Raw genomic sequence first — 23276 nt, 5'->3', positions numbered from 1 at the left:
TATATAGGAAAGAGTTTTTAGTCCCTCCAACATTACAAAGATGGGATTAATTCCCCATGGAATAAAGTACTTACTGTTGGGTGAAGCGGCAACAATATGCTGGATGTTTTTGCTGGGAGTGCAGGTAGTACACGCCTGTTTGTTATGGCTACCCGTGGGGTTTAACCCCTTCACCCCCGGCCACTAAAACACCCTAATGACCGGGCCATTTTTTGCAATTCTGACCAGTGTCACTTTGAAGGGTTATAACTCTGGAACGCTTCAACGGATCCTGGCGATTCTGACATTGTTTTTTCGTGACATATTGTACTTCATGTCAGTGGTAAATTTAGGCCGATATTTTTTGCGTTTATTTGTGAAAATTTAGGAAATTTGGCGAAAATTTTGAAAATTTCGCAAATTTCAAACTTTGAAAATTTATGCCCATAAATCTGAGAGATATGTCACACAAAATAGTTACTAAATAACATTTCCCACATGTCTACTTTACATCAGCGCAATTTTCGAAACAAATTTTTTTTCCGTTAGGAAGTTAGAAGGGGTCAAAGGTCATCAGCAAATTCTCATTTTTCCAACAAAATTTACAAAATAATTTTTTTAGGGACCACATCACATTTGAAGTGACTTTGAGAGGCCGAGGTGACAGAAAATACCCAAAAGTGACCCCATTCTAAAAACTACACCCCTCACCTGCTCAAAACCACATCCAATAAGATTATTAACCCTTTAGGTGCTTCACAGGAACCAAAGCAATGTGGAAGGAAAAAATGAAAATTTTACTTTTTAACACAAAAATGTTACTTTAGCCATAAAATTTTCATTTTTACAAGGGAGAAAAGAGAAAGTACACAATACAATTTATTGTGCATGTTCTCCTGAGTACGCTGATACCCCATATGTGGTAAAAATCAATTGTTTGGGCGCACGGCAGAGCTCGGAAGGGAAGGAGCGCCATTTGAATTTTTGAACGCAAAATTAGCTGCACCTGTTAGCGGACGCCATGTCGGGTTTGAAGACCCCCTGAGGTGCCTAAACAATGGAGCTCCCCCACAAGTGACCCCATTTTGGAAACTAGAGGCCTCAAATAATTTTTCTAGATGTTTGGTGAGCACTTTGAACCCCTGGGGGCTTCACAAAAGTTTATAGCGTTGAGCCGTGAAAAGAAAAAAAAATTTTTTTACCACAAAACGGTTGCTTCAACTAGGTAGCTTTTTTTTTCACAAGGGTAACAGGAAAAAATGCACCATAAAATGTATTGTGCATTTTCTCCTGAGTACGCAGATACCTCATATGTGGTGGAAATCAAATGTTTGGACACACAGCAGTGCTCGGAAGGCAAGGAGCGCCATTTGAATTTTTGAGTGCAAAATTAGCTGCACCTGTTAGCGGACGCCATGTCGGGTTTGAAGACCCCCTGAGGTGCCTAAACAATGGAGCTCCCCCACAAGTGACCCCATTTTGGAAACTAGAGGCCTCAAATAATTTTTCTAGATGTTTGGTGAGCACTTTGAACCCCTGGGGGCTTCACAAAAGTTTATAGCGTTGAGCCGTGAAAAGAAAAAAAAATTTTTTTACCACAAAACGGTTGCTTCAACTAGGTAGCTTTTTTTTCACAAGGGTAACAGGAAAAAATGCACCATAAAATGTATTGTGCATTTTCTCCTGAGTACGCAGATACCTCATATGTGGTGGAAAGTAATTGTTTGGGCGCATGGCGGGGCTCAGAAGAGAAGGAGCGCCATTTGACAGCAAAATTGGTTGGAATCATTAGCGGACACCATGTCACGTTTGGAGACCCCCTATGGTGCCTAAACAGTGGAGCTCCCCCACAAGTGACACCATTTTGGAAACTAGAGGCCTCAAATAATTTTTCTAGATGTTTGGTGAGCACTTTGAACACCTGGGGGCTTCACAGAAGTTTATAGCGTTGAGCCGTGAAAAGAAAAAAAAAAATTTTTACCACAAAACGGTTGCTTCAACTAGGTAGCTTTTTTTTTCACAAGGCTATCAGGAAAAAATGCACCATAAAATGTATTGTGCATTTTCTCCTGAGTACGCAGATACCTCATATGTGGTGGAAAGTAATTGTTTGGGCGCATGGCGGGGCTAAGAAGAGAAGGAGCGCCATTTGACAGCAAAATTGGTTGGAATCATTAGCGGACGCCATGTCACGTTTGGAGACCCCCTATGGTGCCTAAACAGTGGAGCTCCCCCACAAGTGACACCATTTTGGAAACTAGAGCCCTCAAATATTTTTTCTAGATGTTTGGTGAGCACTTTGAACACCTGGGGGCTTCACAGAAGTTTATAGCGTTGAGCCGTGAAAAGAATTTTTTTTTTTTTTTACCACAAAATGGTTGCTTCAACTAGGTAGCTTTTTTTTTCACAAGGGTAACAGGAAAAAATGCACCATAAAATGTATTGTGCATTTTCTCCTGAGTACGCAGATACCTCATATGTGGTGGAAAGTAATTGTTTGAGCGCATGGCGGGGCTCAGAAGAGAAGGAGCGCCATTTGACTTTTCAAACGCAGTGCACTGATCGGCCGCTGCAGGACGCACGGTCGGATGCGATAAAAAAAAGCGTCGGGGATACGTAAAAAAAAAAAGTCACGCCAAAAATTGACCATGGATGCAGATACGTTATGTGCATCCCTGATCAGCGCTTGGCGGGACGCACGGACGGATGCGATACAAAAAGCGTCGCAAATACGGAAAAAAGTCACGCCAAAAATTGACCATGGATGCCGATCCGTTATCTGCATCCCTGATCAGCGCTTGGCGGGACGCACGGACGGATGCGATACAAAAAGCGTCGGGGATACGGAAAAAAAAGTCACGCCAAAAATTGAGCAGGGATGCCGATCCGTTATCTGCATCCCTGATCAGCGCTTGGCGGGACGCACGGACGGATGAGGTGTAAAAATGGACAGGGGATACGGAAAAAAAAAAAAAAGTTATACTCACAGTACCCAGAGGACTAGCAGGAGGATCACTGACCAGAAGAGCTGCAGAGGAACAGATGGCAGAGAGATGGACAGCTTTACAGGAGCAGCAGGCAGATCAGCAGAATGCCCAGGAAGGACCCAGCGATGGACGCAGATGTGATCAGGCCGGTGAAGACAGGTAAGAGGACGTCGGGGGAGAGCAGAGGGGGAGAGGGGGGGGTGAGAGCAGAGGGGGGGGGTGAGAGCAGAGGGGGAGGGGGTGAGAGCAGAGGGGGAGGGGGGGAGAGCAGAGGGGGAGGGGGGGAGAGCAGAGGGGGAGGGGGGGAGAGCAGAGGGGGAGGGGGGGAGAGCAGAGGGGGAGACCGGAGAGGGAGCTGCAGAAGCAGAATAGAAATAATGGGGGAGGCAGTCAGATCGCGGGGGGAGCGGATCGGGATGTCGGGGGGGGGGGGGGGGGGGTTGGGGGGAGCAGATCGCGGGGGGGGGCACGGCAGGGGCTATCACGGCAGCGCGCAGGGGCACCACGGGAGCGCGCACGGGCTGCAAAGTGAGCACAGTACTCACTTTGCAGCAGCAGCGGTGGTAGCAGATCGGGATGCCGGGGGGGGCAGATCGGGGCGTAGGGGGGCAGATCGGGGCGTAGGGGGGCAGATCGGGGGGGGGCCTTCACGGGAGCGCACAGGGGCCTTCACGGGAGCGCGCAGGGGCCATCGCCGGAGCGCAATACTTACCTTTGGAGCTGGCGCGGTGACAGCAGAGGCGGCGTCTGCGGCGGCAGCAGCGGTGGCGTGGTACCAAAAGTACCAGCCACTCCACGCTGCAGCCATGTTGGGGGAGGGTCCCCAGAGCAGCACAGGCCTGGGGAGGGCGGCCACCGGCAGATCAGACCGCCCCACTGCACACTGATTGGAGCGATTGCGCGTCATAGCACGATCGCTCCAATCAGTGCTGCAGGGGCTGGGGGCGGCATGTTTGAGGTCCACCTATGATATGCTGCAGCAGCTGCAGCATCTCATAGCTGGATCTCACAGGATCGCACTAATTCGGGCATTATTTTTGCCGAAATTAGTGCGATCGATGTGGTTGGCGGTTCAGATTTGAACAGCCAATCACATCGATCGTCGATAGGGGGTGGCGATGCCACCCCCCCTGGGGTCAAGCAAAGGTCCCCTGCTGTAAGAAACAGCAGGGGACATCATTTGAAAGCCGTTGCTATGGCCACGGCAATCAAATGAAGTTTAGGCCGTAAAATTACGTCCCTGGTCGTTAAGTCACGTTAAAATAGGACGTAATTTTACGGCCCGCGGTCGTGAAGGGGTTAAATATCCCTCCAGCCATCCATAATTTCCGGTTCCTCAAGTGGGAGTATTGATTGTCACTTCCCCCATCCTATCGGGCTGTAAGGTTCCCATGAGGTCACTTCCGGTTACCATATTTGGTTCTCCGAGTTTAATGCGACACGTCACTTCCGTTTCAGTATTCCATATTATTCTATATCAAGCGGGGTCTTAATAATTCAAAGTAACTTATTCCACCAGTTATTCAGACTGCAGCCCCTAGCTGTGTGCTTATCTTGGCTTTGTATCAAAATAAGAGGAACCCCATGCTGTTTTTTAATTAACTAAATGATAAAAAATAAAAAACAAAAACAGCGTGCAGTCCCCCTTGATTTTGATACCCAGCCAAGATAAAGCCCACAGCTGGAGGCTGGTATTCTCAGGCTGGAGAGACCAAGCCTAAAAATATCAGCCTGCAGCCGCCCAGGATTGTCACATCCATTGGATGCGACAATCCCAGCACTTTACCCAGCATTCACTAATTGCCCTGGTGCGATGGCAATTGGGGTGATATCAGGGGTTAATCGCAGCTCACAGCTGCGACTAAGCCCTAGATTGGTAATGGAACACCCCCATTACCAATCTGTAATAAGTGGGAAAAAAACCCCACAAACACCGAAACAATCCTTTATTTGAAATAAAATACCTATAGCCCCCTTTTTCACCACTTTTATTAACCCCATAATCACACCCCTGCAAGTCCGATGTAATCCACACGAGGTCCCACGGCGATTCAGCTCTGCTACATCTGAAGATCACAACGAGCGCCATAAAACAGGACTGCCCACTGTGAGCTCCAAAGACTGAATGAGCCACACGAACAGCGGTGACCTCACTCAGGGGATTCCCGGTCACAGCTGGCGATACCTGTGACCGTAAATAGCCTGAGTGAGGTCACCGCAGAATAAGCGGTTCATTCATTCATTCATTCATTCATTCATTTTCTAAACTAGACCCCCAGACCAGGTCTGTGATTGGTTGCAGTCAGATGCCTGGGGTGCGTCTGACTGCAACCAATCACAGATGAAAGCAGTGAATATGTAATACGTGGGGGAGCTGCGGGAGCGTACAGCTGTGCCTGGGATACAGTAAATATAGCTAGCCTGCTCCAATCTCCCTATCCTCACCACCATTTTTATGTGCCGGCCAGATACCCTGTGTCAATTCCGGGCCAGAACAGAGTTTTTTTTGTTTTTTTTTTTTATTAACCCGCTTAGACCTGTCAATCCAGGGTATCTGCGAGTCCACCTGTCACTAGGGTGAAAACCGTTGCAAAAGTGCTGAAAAGAATTGACCTGTTCATTCTTTTCATAACGCACCGAAACCGGAGGTATTTTACAAAACTGTCAGGAAAAAATCCTTACTTGTTTGTGCGTGTGTGCATGAGATTTCAGAAATCTCATAGACTTTGCTGGGACTGTAAAAAGGAGCGTATTATTAGCATGGATTTGCATAAAACCAAGGCAAATCCGTAGCTAAAAACACTGCCAAAACACCCTGTGTGATCATAGCCTTAAGGTACCGTCGCACATAACGAGATCGCTAGCGAGATCGCAGCTGAGTCACGGTTTCTGTGACACAGTAGCGATCCCGTTAGCGGTCTTATGTGTGACACCTACCAGCGATCAGGCCCCTGCTGTGAGATCGCTAGTCGTTGCAGAATGGTCCAGGCCATTTTCTTCTAAGGCGATGTCCTGCTGGGCAGGACACATCGCTGTCTTTGACACTGTGTGACAGGGTCCCAGTGACTGCTGAGATCGTTATACAGGTTGCTACTGCGACCTGTATTGTTCCTGCATCACTGGTAAGGTCTGACTGTGTGACATCTCACCTGTGACCTCCCAGCGACTTACCTGCGATCCCTATCAGGTCGCATCGTTTTCGGGATCGCTGGTAAGTCGTTGTGTGTGTCTTTCTGATGTCAGATGTTATATACGGTAAAACAGCCCTATCCTGGTATAGATGGGCCACATCATTGCCCCCCATCCTGCAATAGATGGGCCTCCATCTTGGTATAGATGGTCTACCAAATGCCTCCAGCATTGATAGGACTTGTATATTGGCCTCCTGTCTGTGTATAAGCCGTCTGTAATCGGGGAATGTGGATTGATCTTGTTTGATCTTTACACATCCTTTTGTGTCCCTGATATATTTGGTGCTAATGTGTTTAGCAACCTCTAATCTCCCTCTATCATGGTGGCGATGGAGAAGATACTATGTGGCCACAATAAGGCTATGTGCACACGTTGCGTTCTATTACGCAGCATGTAAGTCACTGCATGTGCGTCTCAGAACGCAGCCGAAAAGCTGCGTTCTGTGACGCATTGTTACTGCAGAATTCCTGCTGAATTCGTGCGTTTTGGATGCTTCCAGAACACACATTTTTGACAGAGCGGTCCCACTCGGCTCTGCAGCATCCCCATAGACTTGCAGCAGAGCCGAGTGGGACCGCTCTGTCAAAAAGAGCATGGCTGGCTGCGAGAGAGAGCCGCGCGATCAGAATGAACTCGGATGAACTTCACCCGACTTCATTGTGATCGCGCGGCTCTGTGCGTGTGCAGCGGCTTGATTTGCGATCACAGGTGAAGGACTCACCGGTTACCGCAAATCTCCTGAGTGACTGAAGTGAGCCGCGAAATCACCGGTGCCGTCACTCAGGTTACCCACGGCCAGCTCGAGTCCTCCACCCAAGACCTGTGGCCGTGGGTAACCTGAGTGACGTCTCCGCTGACAGTGCGACTCACTTCAGTTGCTGCGTGGAGCTGACGGGAGCGGCGGTGTTCTACAGCCGCTCCTGTCAGCTTCATGTAGCAGAGCTGGATGTGTCGTGGGACCTCGTGAGGATTACGCCGGACCTGGAGGGATTTTAATAAAGTGGTGAAAGAGGGTGTTTTTTGTCTTTTTATTTCAAATAAAGGATTTTTTTTGGGTCTGTGTTTATTTACTTTCACTTACAGGTTAATCATTGGGGGTGTCTCATAGACGCTTGCAATGATTAACGTAGGACTTAGTGTCAGCTATGGGCTGCCATTAACTCCTTATTACCCAGATTGCCACTGCACCAGGGCAGTTCTGGATGAGCCGGATAGAGTCCCGGGACTGTTGCATCTAATTGATGCGGCAATTCTGGGCGGCTGCTGGCTGATATTTTTAGGCTGGGGGGCTCCCCATAACTTCAGCTGTGTGGCTTTATCTTGGCTGGTATCAAAATTGGGGGGGGGACCGCACGCCTTTTTTTTTTGTTTGTTTAAATATTTATATATTTTACTGCACTACATAGACCTGCCCACCGGCAGCTGTGATTGGTTGCAGTGAGACAGCTGTCACTCAGCATGGGAGCGTGTCTGACTGCAACCAATCATAGGCGTCGGTGGGCGGGGGAAGCAGTGAATATGAGATGGAATAATGAGCGGCTGGCATTTTCAAAAGCAGGAGAAGCCGCTGCACTGTGATAGCTGTGCAGTGCCGCGCCGGTGTTCAGTCAGTGATCGATGAGTATTAGAGAGGGCTAGACTGACAGAGAGAGAGAGACGGACATTGCGACCAAAACGCACAAAAGAAGTGACATGTTGCTTTTTAGAACGCAGCGTTTGGCAGCATGCAAATCGCTGCGTTCTAAAACGCAACGAGTGTATGGATTATGCACAATCTTCATAGATTGTGCTGGGGACGCAGGACACATGCAGTTACGCTGCAGCGCAATACGCAGCGTAACTGCATGCAAATACGCAACGTGGGCATAGAGCCTTAGGCTACATGCGCACGCTGCATCTTTTTGTGTTCACAAACTACAGCCAAAACTGCACCTTGTCAGAGACAGCCTGGCAATGTCACAAAAAATGCCTCTAATTGTAGGTGCGTTTTTGCTGTGTTTTTCACAACATGCGTTTTTGTGACAAATGTTGACAAAACCGCAGGAAAAATGAACATGCTGCATTTTTTAGTCACAAACTTTTGACAAACCACTGACAAATAAATGTGCGCATTTCAAATCTGACTTATAATAATAATGGTAGACTTTGCTGGGAAGTCAAATGTCAGAATGTTCCGACAACAAAACTGCACCAAAAACGCAGCGTGCGCATGTAGCCAGACCATTATGGGTCTGTATCACTGGAAAAAGATCCTTGAACCTTTTTACCCACAGTGTACTTAAGCCCTTTAATTGTATGTACTAGTCCCCTCCCATGTGTTTCATAGGAGACACATGGGAGGGATCTAGTGCATACAATTAAAGTGGTTAAGTACATTAGTTTACCATGCTGAAAGGATTAACTGGTTAGAAAATCCTGTAACAATTCTGTTGTCCACTTCCCAGCCAATGTATAGACAGGTAAAGGGATGGCTGAGTTCTGGAGATGAACTGATCAGCCAGCCCCCTTCACACACACCGCTGAAGGCCTACAAACACCGTACATTGTAGCCAGGAGTGGAGCTGTCAGGACCAGCGATGATGGCTTGAGATCACTGCACCTTTCTTAATGCAAGGGTATTAGTAAGTTGTGTATATAAATATTTTAATTTCATCCAAGGATTTTTTTTTTTTTTTGTTCAAATATTTACATTTCATGTATTAGAAGCCACACAGAGGACTCCTAAGGCTAGGTTCACATTTCCATTAAAATGTATCAGTCACAATCCGCGGCTATGGTAAACAACGCAATCCGTTTAGCGGATTCCGTTGTGTCCCATAGACTTGTATTAGTGGCGGATTGCGACTGATGACCTTGCGTTTAATCCGCTGCGCCGCGGTAATTTGTTTTTGGACTGACCACCGGGCTGGAACAACGCAGAATGTAACGTTTTTCGGGCCGTCAAAATTAACGCACCATGTCTATGGTGCTGGATTCCGTCGTAATCCGTCTTACGACGGAATCCAGCCATGGATTCCATCATGCTCTACTGAGCATGCCCAGCATGTTTGGCACACCCACTGGGCTGTCCCAAACACAAACGGATCATGACTGATCCGTCAAAAAACGGATGCACAGCGGATGTAACGGACGTGACGGATCAGTTTTTTCACAGGATTCCAGTGAAGGCAATCCTGTGAAAAACATCCGTTGCGTCAGTTGACATCTAAAAAACGACTGATCCGTTGCTGACGGACCTGACGGATTTAAAACAACTGAAATGTGAACCTAGCCTAAGGCTAAGTTCACACTTCCGTTGTTTTGCATCAGTCACAATCCGTAGCCTTGAGGAATTACGGTATCCTGCAAAATATTTTGCAGGAATCCTGTTTTTCCCCATAGGGTTCTATTAGTGACGGATTGTGGCTGATGATGCTGCGTTGCATCTGCTGCGTCGCGGTCAGTCGTTTTTTAACTGACCGCCGGGCGGGAGCAACGCAGCCTGTAACGTTTTTTGAGCAGCGCGATCCGTAGGATTTCGCTGCGCATGCGCTCTCTGGCTCCCCACCCCTGCAACCAGGATAAACATCGGGTAACCAAGCAATGCGTTTTGGTTAGTTACCCGATATTTACAGTGGTTACATGTGCAGGGAGCAAGCGCTAAGCGGTGCATGCTGGTAACCAAGATAAATATCGGGTAACCAAGCAAAAAGTGCTTTGCTTTTAGATACCCGATATTTACCCTGGATACAGTGTGCAAGGAGGCTGACACTTCTCCGCTCGGCTCCGCCCCCTCCCGCACTCCACATGTACACACTCACACACACTCACTTGTCCCCAGCCCTGCAGTCCCCGCGGCACTGACGTCCTTAGCTCCATGGCTCCGCCCCCTCCCGAACTCCGCATGTAGACACAGACACAAACACACACTCACTCACCTGTCCCCAGCCATGCAGAGCGCGCCACTGACGTCCTCAGGTCCGCCCCCGAACTCCACCTCCCGCACACAACGGAGTCCGACAAAGAAATTCTTTTCTTTGTCACCATTGTCATCCGTTGTACAACGCATCAGTCACATGCGTCAAGCAACGCATGTGACTGATGCAAAACCACGGAAGTGTGAACCTAGCCTAACTTTGCCATCATTAGAGGCGATTTTTTCATTTTATCCTTGCAGCATCCAGGTACATTACTTTTTTTTAGCATCCCATGTTTTTATGTGAAGAAAATGGGGGTATACACAGGGGTCTGCAAGTTGTATTGTTACTTTTTAGTCGCTGTCGGCTCCTTTGATAGTTCCTTTAGAGATATAACCTCAAAATCCAACTGACTGCTTGACTTTTTCTTAGTATATTTCTTCCATCTGATTAGTGCTGGTAAGACCACGCGTTTCTCCACGCTCGGGGCATTCCCGACCCACCCTGGATGCAGCGTGCATGCTTTTTTCACTCTTTTGTTCTTGCTTATCCATGGTTTCGAAGTACCCAGCATAGGTCTGGTCATTGTTAATGGAAGGAAGGGTTTGGTCAGCAGCATAATATCCTATAGTGCTTTACCCCTGTAGATAACATCAGGGCTCATGCATGCACATGGAACTGTGTCCGAGGACTCCACCAGCTGTCTGATAGGGCTGAATAGAGCGAGCCACAGCACTTGTCTGGGCGCTGAAGGCATATCCTCTACGAGGGCCCGATTAGAGGTTGCAATTGTTTCAAATAAACAAACAGTGCCAAATTTCTTTGATATTGTTATCTTTTGATAAAGAAGTCTGAAAGGTCCTTGGAGACCTTTTTTTAGATTTTAGACAAAATAGTTGAGTGGCAGGACTTCCCCTGCTGATATGCTGGGGGCTGTGGAGCACGGCTTCACTTGACCATTGATGACAGGAGGACTTGCACTGGACTGCTGATAGAGCGGCTGGGAAGAGGTAACGTGCATGTTTTACTGGATATAGGATACAAAATAGAGGGGCATGTCCATATGTATATGCTGAATCGCTGCGGCTTCTTACAGAGGGACAAGAGGGGCTTTCACTGCTGACTTTCTGCATGTCGATTGTTTCCCACATAAAGCAATTCTTGTACCCGCACCAACACATGGGTTGTTTTTTTTAAGAAAATGTCAAAAGTACACCTCTCCATGGTGTCAGCAAATAGCTGTCATCATAGAAACTGCTCCAACTGTGAATCTGGAAGTTACTTTTTCCTCTTTGGGGACAATTCAGGACGTGAATGCCTTCCCCAGATGCCTTAGTCTGTGCCCGGCTTTGTGCAATGCAAGTGGGATCCCAGCGTACACTGGTGACTCTGTCTCTCCAGAATGACGTAGTTGTGCAGCATGTTGTTTGCACAGGCCGGGGCAGCCCTACGAAATATTTGACGCCTCGTCTGGGCGACTTAATCACCCAGCAGCTTTTTCTGGATTATTTTTCTGAATTGTGAATTCATGTAATGAAGGTTTCATATTGTTATTCTGCTGGTTGTGGTCTCTAGGTTGATTTGCTTGAAGTGATTTGGAAAATTTGGAAGATTGGTTGTGCTTTCTATATGTGGCCTCCAGCAATGTCTACATGCAGGTTCATAGAAGGGGATTTAAAATCCATTAGAAAAGGGGTCAACTTAACCTTCTGAGCCTTATTCGGCTCTGAAAAATGGTTGTCAGCCAAATTGTATGCAAAGAAATTGTAGAAGCCCCCCCCCCTTCCTTCCGTGTGCCTCTTTGAAGATTAGAATCCCCTGAATATCCCCCTTTAATAATGCCGCTAATGCCCCCTTATAAAGTAATAATGGCCCAAGCCTCACCACCCTGTATGTCCCCTTATGAAGTAATATTCCCCCCCAAGTACTCCCTTTAAAATGTAGCAATGATCTGAGTGCCACTTCTAAAGTAGTAATGCCCCAGTGTAAGCCAATAGAGGTGAATGGCACTCACCTGAGCAGCCAGCCGTGATCCACACATGAGGGGCTCACGAGCCACAGGTTGCAAACCCCTTGCCTTAGAGTATAGTTACTGTGGCTGCTACCTAGCCCATGTCACCTGTCTATTCATGAAACCTCCTTAGTTGGAAAATCCCTTTAATTATCTGGCCATGTGGCTAATGGAGGAGAAGGCAATACGCTTTTCTGTGAGATGGGAAGGAAGAAGCATATTCATTCACATATCGAGTGTGAAGCCGCACGCTGAGCTGTTACAAAGCCTGAATCCCCATGTGGGCCTTGCCAGGCGTGGCTGGTGTGAATTGGGCCTTGCCAGGCGTGGCTGGTGTGAATTGGGCCTTGCCAGGCGTGGCTGGTGTGAATTGGGCCTTGCCAGGCGTGGCTGGTGTGAATTTGGCCTTGCCAGGCGTGGCTGGTGTGAATTTGGCCTTTCCAGGCGTGGCTGGTGTGAATTGGGCCTTGCCAGGCGTGGCTGGTGTGAATTTGGCCTTTCCAGGCGTGGCTGGTGTGAATTGGGCCTTGCCAGGCGTGGCTGGTGTGAATTGGGCCTCTGCTGGTATGGCTGGTGTGAATTGGGCCTCTGCTGGTATGGCTGGTGTGAATTGGGCCTCTGCTGGTATGGCTGGTGTGAATTGGGCCTCTGCTGGTATGGCTGGTGTGAATTGGGCCTCTGCTGGTATGGCTGGTGTGAATTGGGCCTCTGCTGGTATGGCTGGTGTGAATTTGGGCCTCTGCTGGTATGGCTGGTGTGAATTGGGCCTCTGCTCGTATGGCTGGTGTGAATTGGGCCTCTGCTGGTATGGCTGGTGTGAATTGGGCCTCTGCTGGTATGGCTGGTGTGAATTGGGCCTCTGCTGGTATGGCTGGTGTGAATTGGGCCTCTGCTGGTATGGCTGGTGTGAATTGGGCCTCTGCTTGTATGGCTGGTGTGAATTGGGCCTCTGCTGGTATGGCTGGTGTGAATTGGGCCTCTGCTGGTATGGCTGGTGTGAATTGGGCCTCTGCTGGTATGGCTGGTGTGAATTGGGCCTCTGCTGGTATGGCTGGTGTGAATTGGGCCTCTGCTCGTATGGCTGGTGTGAATTGGGCCTCTGCTGGTATGGCTGGTGTGAATTGGGCCTCTGCTGGTATGGCTGGTGTGAATTGGGCCTCTGCTGGTATGGCTGGTGTGAATTGGGCCTCTGCTTGTATGGCTGGTGTGAATTGGGCCTCTGCTGGTATGGCTGGTGTGAATTGGGCCTCTGCTGGTATGGCTGGTGTGAATTGGGCCTCTGCTGGTATGGCTGGTGTGAATTGGGCCTCTGCTGGTATGGCTGGGCACTCTCTGCTGTGTGTCTGTGGATAGCTGTGATTCTTCAGCAGCTTTTGCTCAGGTTGGGGATCCCTGGGCAGCTCTTCTTTCTGGTTGATATGTATTGCCTGGCCCTGAAGGATAGGCTCATGTGAGAGGCAGAATGGCAGCGTGCTTCAGCCTGTGACGCTCGGTTCTCCTAGTTTGGGCAGGAGGAGGGTGACGAATCCTGTTATTTTTACCAGCAATATTGTCTTGCATTCTTTATGAATGACTCCTGCACCACATCTCCTTCCACTGAATCATCAACCACTTAACCCTACCAGTGCTGACATTAATCTGCAGAGCTTTGTCTGTGGTGTAAACCCACCATTATTGTCTCTTATTGCCAAAATTGTATGTGTTTACACTTTCTTTTTTTGTTGCACTCATCGATCAAAATGCACATAGCAGCTTTGATCAAAGACATACACTATATAGACATCTTCATAATCCTGACCTAATGGGGTTAATTGACATTAAAGGGGTTGTAAGGACATTTAATCCTGATGACTTGCCCTATAAGTTATCAATATTTGATTGGTGGGGGCCCGACACCGGCACCGCTCCGTACAATGGGTAGTTCCCAGGAACTGCGGATATCTTCTTTTCTCTGCCGCCATGGCTATGTGAGATCTCCCCTCCCCCCCCCTCTCCCCTCTGCTATTGATTACGTATCCTGAGGATAGGTCATCAATATTATATGTATGGATAGACCTTCATAATATATTGACATAGATGGAGCAAATTCACGGTAACAGGCTGTTCACACACAGTGGCAGTGAGTCCCATGGCTGAGCACCAGTTGCTGCTACTGACTGCACGGTCTCCTGATGACAAGTGATGCGGCCTTCTTTCATATAATGAAACCACGTGGCCAGAAACCAAGGTAAAGGTCATTTGGTCTTTCCTCCTGCTAAATGGCCACGCAGCACGTTACCTGTGAAACCAGTCTATGGGCGTATTGAATTGTTAAGGTGCTGTCAAAATCTCATCAGGAAAGTTTTGTGTTTATGCTGTGCTATAATTGGCAGTTATTAGAGATAAGGTTCCCATAGACTCTTATTGACCAGACTGAGGCCAAAAGTATTTACTGCCTCAATCTGGTAGGTATATAGCTGTAATGTACACCTTTTGTAGTGATGTATTCATCCTGACTGGGAACAATCGGTGACGTGGTGATTACTCTCCACATGGGAACCAGACTTCTGAATCGTTGCAGGACGCATTTAGTTCCAATAGGTTGCTTTGTGACCTGTACGTATCCTGTACAGCAGCAGAGTTCCTCTTAATGCCACTTAATTAACACTAGAAGTCCCAGAAATGTTGAGCTCCATAGGGTTCCAGTGGTAGAAATGTTAAATGACCCCTCTCTGGGACTTCTAGTGTTAAAGGGTTATATAAAGAGAAGGGCTGCACACCAGTGACAGTTCAAGGGGGATAAATGTAAAGCAGAAGCTCCGATGTGAATACTGACATAAAAAAATACAATAGCTATATGTAAAAATGAAAATATGTCCCTAGCTAGTGTGTGTCCTCTCTTGCAGTTAAAAAACCTACCGTGTATGGGAAGCTGAGACCCAGGCTATATATGTATAATGTGGAACGGCAATAGAAGTAGAAATGTCGCTTTTTATCAATATGCAAATTAGGTTGCCAATGCACTGGGGCAGTATTGATGCCGCTGCAGGTCTTTGCTCCCCTTCAGTTTTTCCTGCTGCTGGCCATGCCCTGCTATGCTGTGGACTTTGCCTGGCAGCATAGTGACAACAACCTCAGTCTTTACGTCAGTCAAGCGACAGAACTGAACACAAGTGATGAACGGCAAGTGCATTTATACAGCCCAGTTCTGTCTAATTAACATATTGATAAAAAATATTTCTCCGCAACGGATTGTTACACAATTGCTAGCATTTCAATTCTTGAACCCTGATTGAAAACTAGTTTCCACACATGTAGCTTGTACTATTATGGTGGATCTGCAGTATTCTCCATCTTCTCTATACTCTAGGGATGCACATCTGTATCTTAAGATCTGGCTGCTTGGCTGTTTTATAACGGTCTTTTTTTATTTGCAGCATCTAAGTCCGGTATATTGAAGTTTAGAGGAGGGGCGCTATCTGAACTCTGTGAAAATGGAGAATGGGGAGAAGATCAACAAGGGGCAAGAAGATGAGATGGTGAGTGGATTTATGCTGTGTTTTATGTCTGTTATCAGAATATCTACAAAAGATGCACTTCCATGGGAATGGCGGTTATTCAGCTGCTGCAGAAAGCCATACTTGTCTGTGGCCATTGCTCAGGGCAAGTGTTGGGACAACACTGAGGTTTGTGGGGGCCTTTTAGGCTTTGTGCGCACTAGAACTGTGAAGTTTCTCAAGAAAATTTCTAGAGAAACTTCTGGGAGTGGAAGATTTCCGGACCTCCGGAAAAAATCCGCACCAAATCCGTGGCAAATACGCATGCGGATTTGCCGCTAATTAGCTGCGATTTTCCCACAGGTTGTTCCCTGCGGATTTTGCAGGCTGTACTGCAGAAATCCGCAGGGTACCTGCGGAAAAGAATTGACATGCTCATTTTCTCAAGAAATTCTTCTCAAGGAAATTTCTTGAGAAAAATCCGCAGCGTGCGCACAGCTATTTTTTTTCACATAGGATTTGCTGGGAAATGTCTGCACAAAGATTGCAGACATTTCTCAAGAAATTTCCGCGGCAAATCCGCGGGTAAATAGTAAAACGCACTAGTGCCTTACACTGCAAGATAATCGTGAACAAGTGTTGTTAAACACTCTTGTATGACAGCTATCTTGCAGTGTAAACAGGCTGCCGATCACCTGATGAATGAGCGAAACATTCACTTATCAGCTGAAGTGATGACATTTTCAAAACCTCATAATTTTCAGTTGTACATTGTCCTTTGACAATAACCTCCTATGTGCACTGGGCTCAGTTGCTTTGGTCTGCCTGTGGACATTTTTACCGAATGCTGATTTACTGAACAGCCGTCATATCATGCTGTCATTCATTCTCTGGAAACTGCCTCTTTAGGCGGCACAGTGGCTCAGTGGTTAGCACTGCAGTCTTGCAGCGCTGGGGTCCTGGGTTCAAATCCCACCAAGGACAACATCTACAAGGAGTTTGTATGTTCTCCCCGTGTTTGTGTGGGTTTCCTCTGGGTACACTGGTTTCCTCCCACACTCCAAAAACATACAGACAGGGACTCTAGATTGTGAGCCCCAATGGGGACAGTGTTGCCATTGTATGTAAAGCGCTGTGGAATTAACAGCGGTGTATAAATGAATAAATATTATTATTATTTAGCCCTATTCGTGCTTTTTCTGCAGTGCTTTCAGGGTTCTGTCTAAATCCCTCTAAAAACTGGATTCTTGCAAAACCCCGACTGAGCCAAAGATTTCTATGATGCCAATAGAGTTCACATGAACTCCCTTTGTAATTATTTCTAAAAGTTTCTTTTGAGAAGGTCCCAGAAACATTATCTTCTATGTTTTTTGACCCAACTGGAATGGCAGACTTTTTGTGCTTTTTAAAAATAAAACAAAAAATAAGCGTTCATTTGATCTTTGTGTCATAGCTGTCTACGACTTAATTGGGGTTTCGTTCTAATCCCGTTTTTAGAGGGTCTCAGATAGGTCCCCAATCTCTGTGCAGTAACACAGGAATTCAGTAGCCTGTCATGTGATGTTAGTCTTACAAGATGCCAACATGTAGCATTTCTTCTTACATTGTGGGACTCGTTATCTTTGGTAATTACATCTTACCATTGCATTAGAGTCTGTTAATTTCCAGAACTTACTCTTAAAGGGTTTGCCCCACCAACAAAGTTTGTTAATCAATAGATCTTGAAATAATAAGTTCCCCAATTGGATGGTTTTTTTTGTTTATTTTTTAAATGTTCCTCTGCTGAGATCCTAGAAATGTGCCCCTGTTATGTACCATGTGTCAGACTGTACGGGAACATGGTCACTGCAGGAAGTAATAAAGTATACAGACAATACAGCATGGTATCGCAAATAATGCTTTAAGGAAAACATTTTTTTAAATACAGGCAGGGAAATGTTTTACCTCACAAAAAGAATCCGCTATGATCCCATATTGTCCTGTCTAGATCCTATTTTGCATCCTCCCCTGCCAAGAGATAGGTTATGATGAGACCATGTCCCTGTACGGTCACAAAGAATCATTACACAGTATATAGGAGGGACACATATGAGATTTACAGTATATACATTTATTTTTTTTTTTATACTTTTTTATACTCCTATCCAATTATGGAAATTATTAATTCCAAGATCCATTGATTAAAATCAACTTTGTTTGTGGGAACTGGGAAAACCCCTTTTAAAGTAGCTGGTTCATCTCAGTGTTACTCACCAAGCTAATATACGAGGATATCCTGCAATTAGTATTCTTTTCCCAGTTCTCTGGTGTGAGCTTTCTTTGTACGTTTTGGCATTGCTTTATAGATGACACTGATTCGATTGTTATTCCAAAGATGTTATATAGAACAGTTACTCCACAAGCGCCCTCTAGTAGGGTTATGTTAGCAGTGGCTAGCTCATGGCCCTCACATTATGCTTTGTATGTTCCCTGGATAATATGAGCACAGATCATCAGATCATTTGTGTTGTCTCTGGTACACGGACCGCACTGTTTATTTACTTGGCGTCTATAGCTTTATGGCATACACCATTTCATAGCCGTAAACCCCAGTGTACATGTAGCGTTCTCATTCAAGTGGGTCTCCATTTCTAATTTTTTGTAACCATTGTCCTTTATCTCTATACAGGAAATTTATGGATACAATCTTTGCCGGTGGAAGTTGGCTTTGGTAGCGGTGGGTGTGCTGTGCACTGGAGGGTTTCTCCTCCTCCTTCTCTATTGGATGCCTAAGTGGCGCGTGAAAGCGACATGTACTCGGACAACATTGAAGGACTGTGACGTTGTGCTGCTGAGAACAACCGTAAGTCTCTGGTGAATAGTGTGACCTGGCCAAAACGGGCCGAGAACCAGATCTAAAGGCGTATGGGAATTGTTAAAATCATTACCTGGTCTTCTTTCCCTTCTTTTTTTCTTTTAAAAATATTTTTTTTGTATAAAGCGCTGCAAATTTAGCACGGAACTGTTTATGTGGAAGTCATCTAATATTTTTTGGATATGTATATTCAGTGCGAATAATAGACATTTGTTAAAAAAAATCTATATATATAATTGCATTATTCTGTCTGTCTGTCTGTCTGTCTGTCTGTCATGCTCCAAAATTGTGTCCTTACGGTGACACAAAGCTGATTGGCCGCTGGGCTCGCCATGGCCCCGCCTCCCCACACCGATTGGCCGCTCGCCCAGGCTGCGCCCCCACACGAATTGGCCAGCCGCTCGCCCAGGCTCCGCCCCCCCCCACAGATTGGCCTCTCTCCCCGGCACCCTGCAGGCATTGGCAATTCGGCCACGCCCCGCCCCCCTCACGCAATGCACGCTAGCTCTGGCCCCGCCCCCTCCCTCCCCCCCCGCGCATTCCCCGAACTGACACGGCTGTCACGGAGGTGAGTACTGTACTCCCCCCCCCCCCCCCCCCACCCACCCCCCCCGGCGCATTCCCCGAACTGACACGGCTGTCACGGAGGTGAGTACTGTACTCCCCCACCCCCCCCCGGCCCCCGCTCGCACGGGAGTGGTGTGGATACGTTGGTAACCGTGCTCGCATGGTTACAAGCGCATCAAGGTCCTGCTGCGGCGGAAGATCCACACGCACACACATAACAGCACACACACAAACATACACACACATCAGATCACACTCACTCTCACACACACACACCTCACACACACCTCACACACACCTCACACACACCTCACACACACCTCACACACACCTCACACACACCTCCCACACACCTCACATCGCATCCACACACTCACAGCATCCGGCGATATCGCTTGCTTCTCGGCCTCGATACTGTGCTGTTGTGACCTTCCAGGACCTGACGGAGGATCACATGGCCAGAGGCATGTGATATCTCCGGATGTTGTGAGTATCAGCGCGTATGTGCGATATCGTCAGTGTCTGTGTGTGTGAGTGTATGCGATCGGGTTTGTGTGAGTGGATGCGATCGGGTGTGTGTGTGTGGATGCGATCGGGTGTGTGTGTGAGTGGATGCGATCGGGTGTGTGTGAGTGGATGCGATCGGGTGTGTGTGAGTGTCGGCAGAGGAGCACGGCGTGCTGGAGGAGGCTGGGAGCAGAGAGGCTGATCATGGGGAAGGCTGGGAGGGGGAGGCTGATGCTGGGGGAGACTGGGAGGGGAAGGCTGATGCTGAAGGAGGCTGGGAGGGGGAGGCTGGGAGGAAGGAGGCTGGGAGGAGAGAGGCTGATCCTGGGGAAGGCTGGGAAGGGGAGGCTGATGCTGAGGGAGGCTGGAAGGAGAGAGGCTGATGCTGGGGGAGGCTGGAAGGAGAGGCTGAGGCTGGGAGGAGAGAGGCTGATGCTGGGGAAGGCTGATGCTGAGGGAGGCTGGGAGGGGAAAGCTGATGCTGGGGAAGGCTGGGAGGAGAGAGGCTGATCCTTGGGAAGTCTGGGAGAGGGAGGCTGATGCTGGGGGAGGCTGGAAGGAGAGAGGCTGATGCTGGGGGAGGCTGGAAGAAGAGAGGCTGATGCTGGGGGAGGCTGATGCTGGGGGAGGCTGGGAGGAGAGAGGCTGATGCTGGGGACAGAGAGGAGAGGCTGATGCTGGGAGGAGAGAGGCTGATGCTGGGAGGAGAGAGGCTGATGCTGGGGGAGGCTGGGAGGGGGAGGCTGATGCTGGGGGAGGCTGGGACGAGGGAGGCTGATGCTGGTGGAGGCTGATGCTTGGGGAGGCTGATGCTGGGGGAGGCTGGAAGGAGAGAGGCTAATGCTGGTGGAGGCTGATGCTTGGGGAGGCTGATGCTGGGGGAGACTGGGAGGGGGAGGCTGGGAGGAAGGAGGCTGGGAGGAGAGAGGCTTATCCTGGGGAAGGCTGGGAACGGGAGGCTGATGCTGAGGGAGGCTGGAAGGAGAGAGGCTGATGCTGGTGGAGGCTGATGCTGGTGGAGGCTGATGCTGGTGGAGGCTGATGCTGGTGGAGGCTGATGGTGGAGGCTGATGCTTGGGGAGGCTGATGCTTGGGGAGGCTGATGCTGGGGGAGACTGGGAGCGGAAGGCTGATGCTGAGGGAGGCTGGGAAGAAGGAGGCTGGGAGGAGAGAGGCTGATCCTGGGGAAGGCTGGGAAGAGGAGGCTGATGCTGAGGGAGGCTGGAAGGAGAGAGGCTGATGCTGGGGGAGGCTGGAAGGAGAGAGGCTGAGGCTGGGAGGAGAAAGGTTGATGCTGGGGAAGGCTGATGCTGAGGGAGGCTGGGAGGGGAAAGCTGATGCTGGGGAAGGCTGGGAGGACGGAGGCTGGGAGGAGAGAGGCTGATCCTGGGGAAGGCTGGGAGAGGGAGGCTGATGCTGGAGGAGGCTGGAAGGAGAGAGGCTGATGCTGGCAGAGGCTGATGCTGGGGGAGGCTGGAAGGAGAGAGGCTCATGCTGGTGGAGGCTGATGCTGGTGGAGGCTGATGCTTGGGGAGGCTGGGATAGGGAGGCTGATGCTGAGGGAGGCTGGGAGGAGGGAGGCTGGGAGAGGTAGGCTGAGAGAAGAGAGGCTGATGCGCACACACACACACGCGCGCGCACTGCACAACACACCACACACACACACACACACACACTGGGAACCACAAACTGCCCTACACAGACACCCACACACACAGACAACGCTGCACACACACAACACCCAACACACAAACACCGCGGCACACACAAATATACGCACATACCGCACAACACACACATTGCACAAAACATACCTCCCCCCAAAACACACCACACACACACAACGCTACAGACACACAGCGCTCCACAAACAACGCAACACACACAACACACATACAACACTGCTCTCACCCCCCCGTCACACCCAGACAACACCCAGAACATGTACAGCGCCTACACAAACACTTGGTAACTACACACAACAACATCTCTCTCTCTCTATATATATATATATATATATATATATATATATATATATATATATATATATATATATATATATATATATATATATATATATAAACAAAAATCATACATGAACTACACAATACGTAAATTCTAGAATACCCGATGCGTAGAATCGGGCCACCTTCTAGTTATATAATAAGGGCAGTATTTTTCTTTCCTTGCTAATTTTTCATAGATGGTGATAAATGTTTCACGTTTTGGAGATGCCTTTTTCAAATGAATCAAATTTTATTTACAAAAAAAAAATAACTCATTACCTGTGCCGTACGTACGCGTCTGTGACCTTGTGACAGTCTGGTGTAGACTCTTTTATGATTTTGTTTGTTTGGCTTGTATTTTGCTATAGAGCAGTAATCTTGCTTCTCCTGGCCATGCCGAAAGCAGCACAATTAGTAACTAGTTTGTGCATGAAGGGGGGCGTCAAGCATCCTTGTTCTTTGCCCCATTTATCAACCAATATGTTGAAAAGTGTAAAGTTATAGAATGCTGGTTGATTTCAGAGCAAACTGTCCTGCTATAGCAAGCTTTGGAAAGTAGCTCCATGAGCTCCACATTAGTCAAGGGTTTTTTTGTTTATCATTCTAGCCTTTTAAGGCTATGTGCACATGCTGCGTTTTTGTGCGTTTTTGGCCGCTAAAAACGCACAAAAACGCACCCGCGGCAAAAAAACGCATGCGTTTTTACCGCGATTTGGTGTGTTTTTGGCTGCGTTTTGCTGCGTTTTTGATCTCTGCGTTTTTCCAATGCATTGCATGGGGGGAAAACACTGAAAAATGCAGGAAAGAATTGACATGTCCATTATTTTTTTTTTTTTTTTTTTTTTTTTTAAGCTCAAAAACACAGCTTAAAAAAAAAGTTGTGTGCGGACAGCAAAAATGAAAACTCATAGACTTTGCTGGGGAATCAATGTCATGCAGTTTTGAGGCCAAAAACACACCCAAAAAACGCGCAAAAACGCTGCGAAAAACGCACTGTGTGAACTTACCCTTATTGGTGATCAATGAAGAGGAATAAAATGGCTTGTATCAATTTACGAAAACCATACACCGAAATAAGGCATACCATAGGTTTGCGGCCATTGCCCAAGAAGTCTTAAGGGTACTTTACACGCTGCGATATTGGTACTGATATCGCTAGCGAGCATACCCGCCCCCGTCGGTTGTGTGTCACTGGCAAATCGCTGCCCGTGGCGCACAACATTGCTTACACTTGTCACATGGACTTACCTGCCCTGCGACGTCCTCCTTTCTAAGGGGGCGGTACGTGCGGCGTCACAGCAACGTCACATGGCAGCCGTCCAATAGAAGCAGAGGGGTGGAGATGACCGGGGCGTAACATTCCGCCCACCTCCTTCCTTCCTCATTGCGGCCGGCTGCAGGTACGAGGTTGTTCCTGCGGTGCCACACATAGCGATGTGCGCTGCCGCAGGTACGACAAACAACCTCGCTACTGAAGAGACAACGATTTTTGGTCAGTAAACGACGTCTCACATACCAACGATTTTTGCCTCTTTTGCGATCGTTTAAGGTCGCTCATGGGTGTTACACGCTGCGACGTTGCTAACGACGCCGGTTGTGCGTCACAAACACCGTGACCCCAACGATATATCGATAGCGATGTCGCAGCGTGTAACTGGCCCTTTAGTGTCAGAGTAACTGTTGTTTTAATTTTTATTTCATACATTATTAGTTCAAATGATAATAAGCAATTCTGTAGTGATCTTCAGACAAATCTGCTTCTTTCTCTGCCAGAATGGATCAGTCATTATTAAAATTCTCA

The 23276-nt window shown here is 47.9% G+C and overlaps 1 protein-coding gene across 2 annotated transcripts in view; it reads left to right on the top strand.

Moving 5' to 3' along the window:
* ATP13A3 (ATPase 13A3) overlaps positions 1-23276 on the top strand; it is a 268385-nt gene that overhangs the window by 50721 nt on the left and 194388 nt on the right. For both annotated transcript variants that reach the window (XM_075340514.1, XM_075340513.1), the window contains exons 2-3: positions 15482-15583; positions 18210-18383. In XM_075340514.1, the coding sequence (XP_075196629.1) occupies positions 15539-15583; positions 18210-18383 (219 nt within the window). In that variant the 5' untranslated portion in view covers positions 15482-15538. The remainder of the gene's footprint in view (positions 1-15481; positions 15584-18209; positions 18384-23276) is intronic.

The sequence above is a fragment of the Anomaloglossus baeobatrachus genome, chromosome 3 (assembly GCF_048569485.1).
Source record: "Anomaloglossus baeobatrachus isolate aAnoBae1 chromosome 3, aAnoBae1.hap1, whole genome shotgun sequence".
Lineage (NCBI taxonomy): Eukaryota > Metazoa > Chordata > Amphibia > Anura > Aromobatidae > Anomaloglossus > Anomaloglossus baeobatrachus.
Note: the sequence above shows the minus strand (reverse complement) of the source record. Positions and strands in the feature narration are given on the sequence as shown.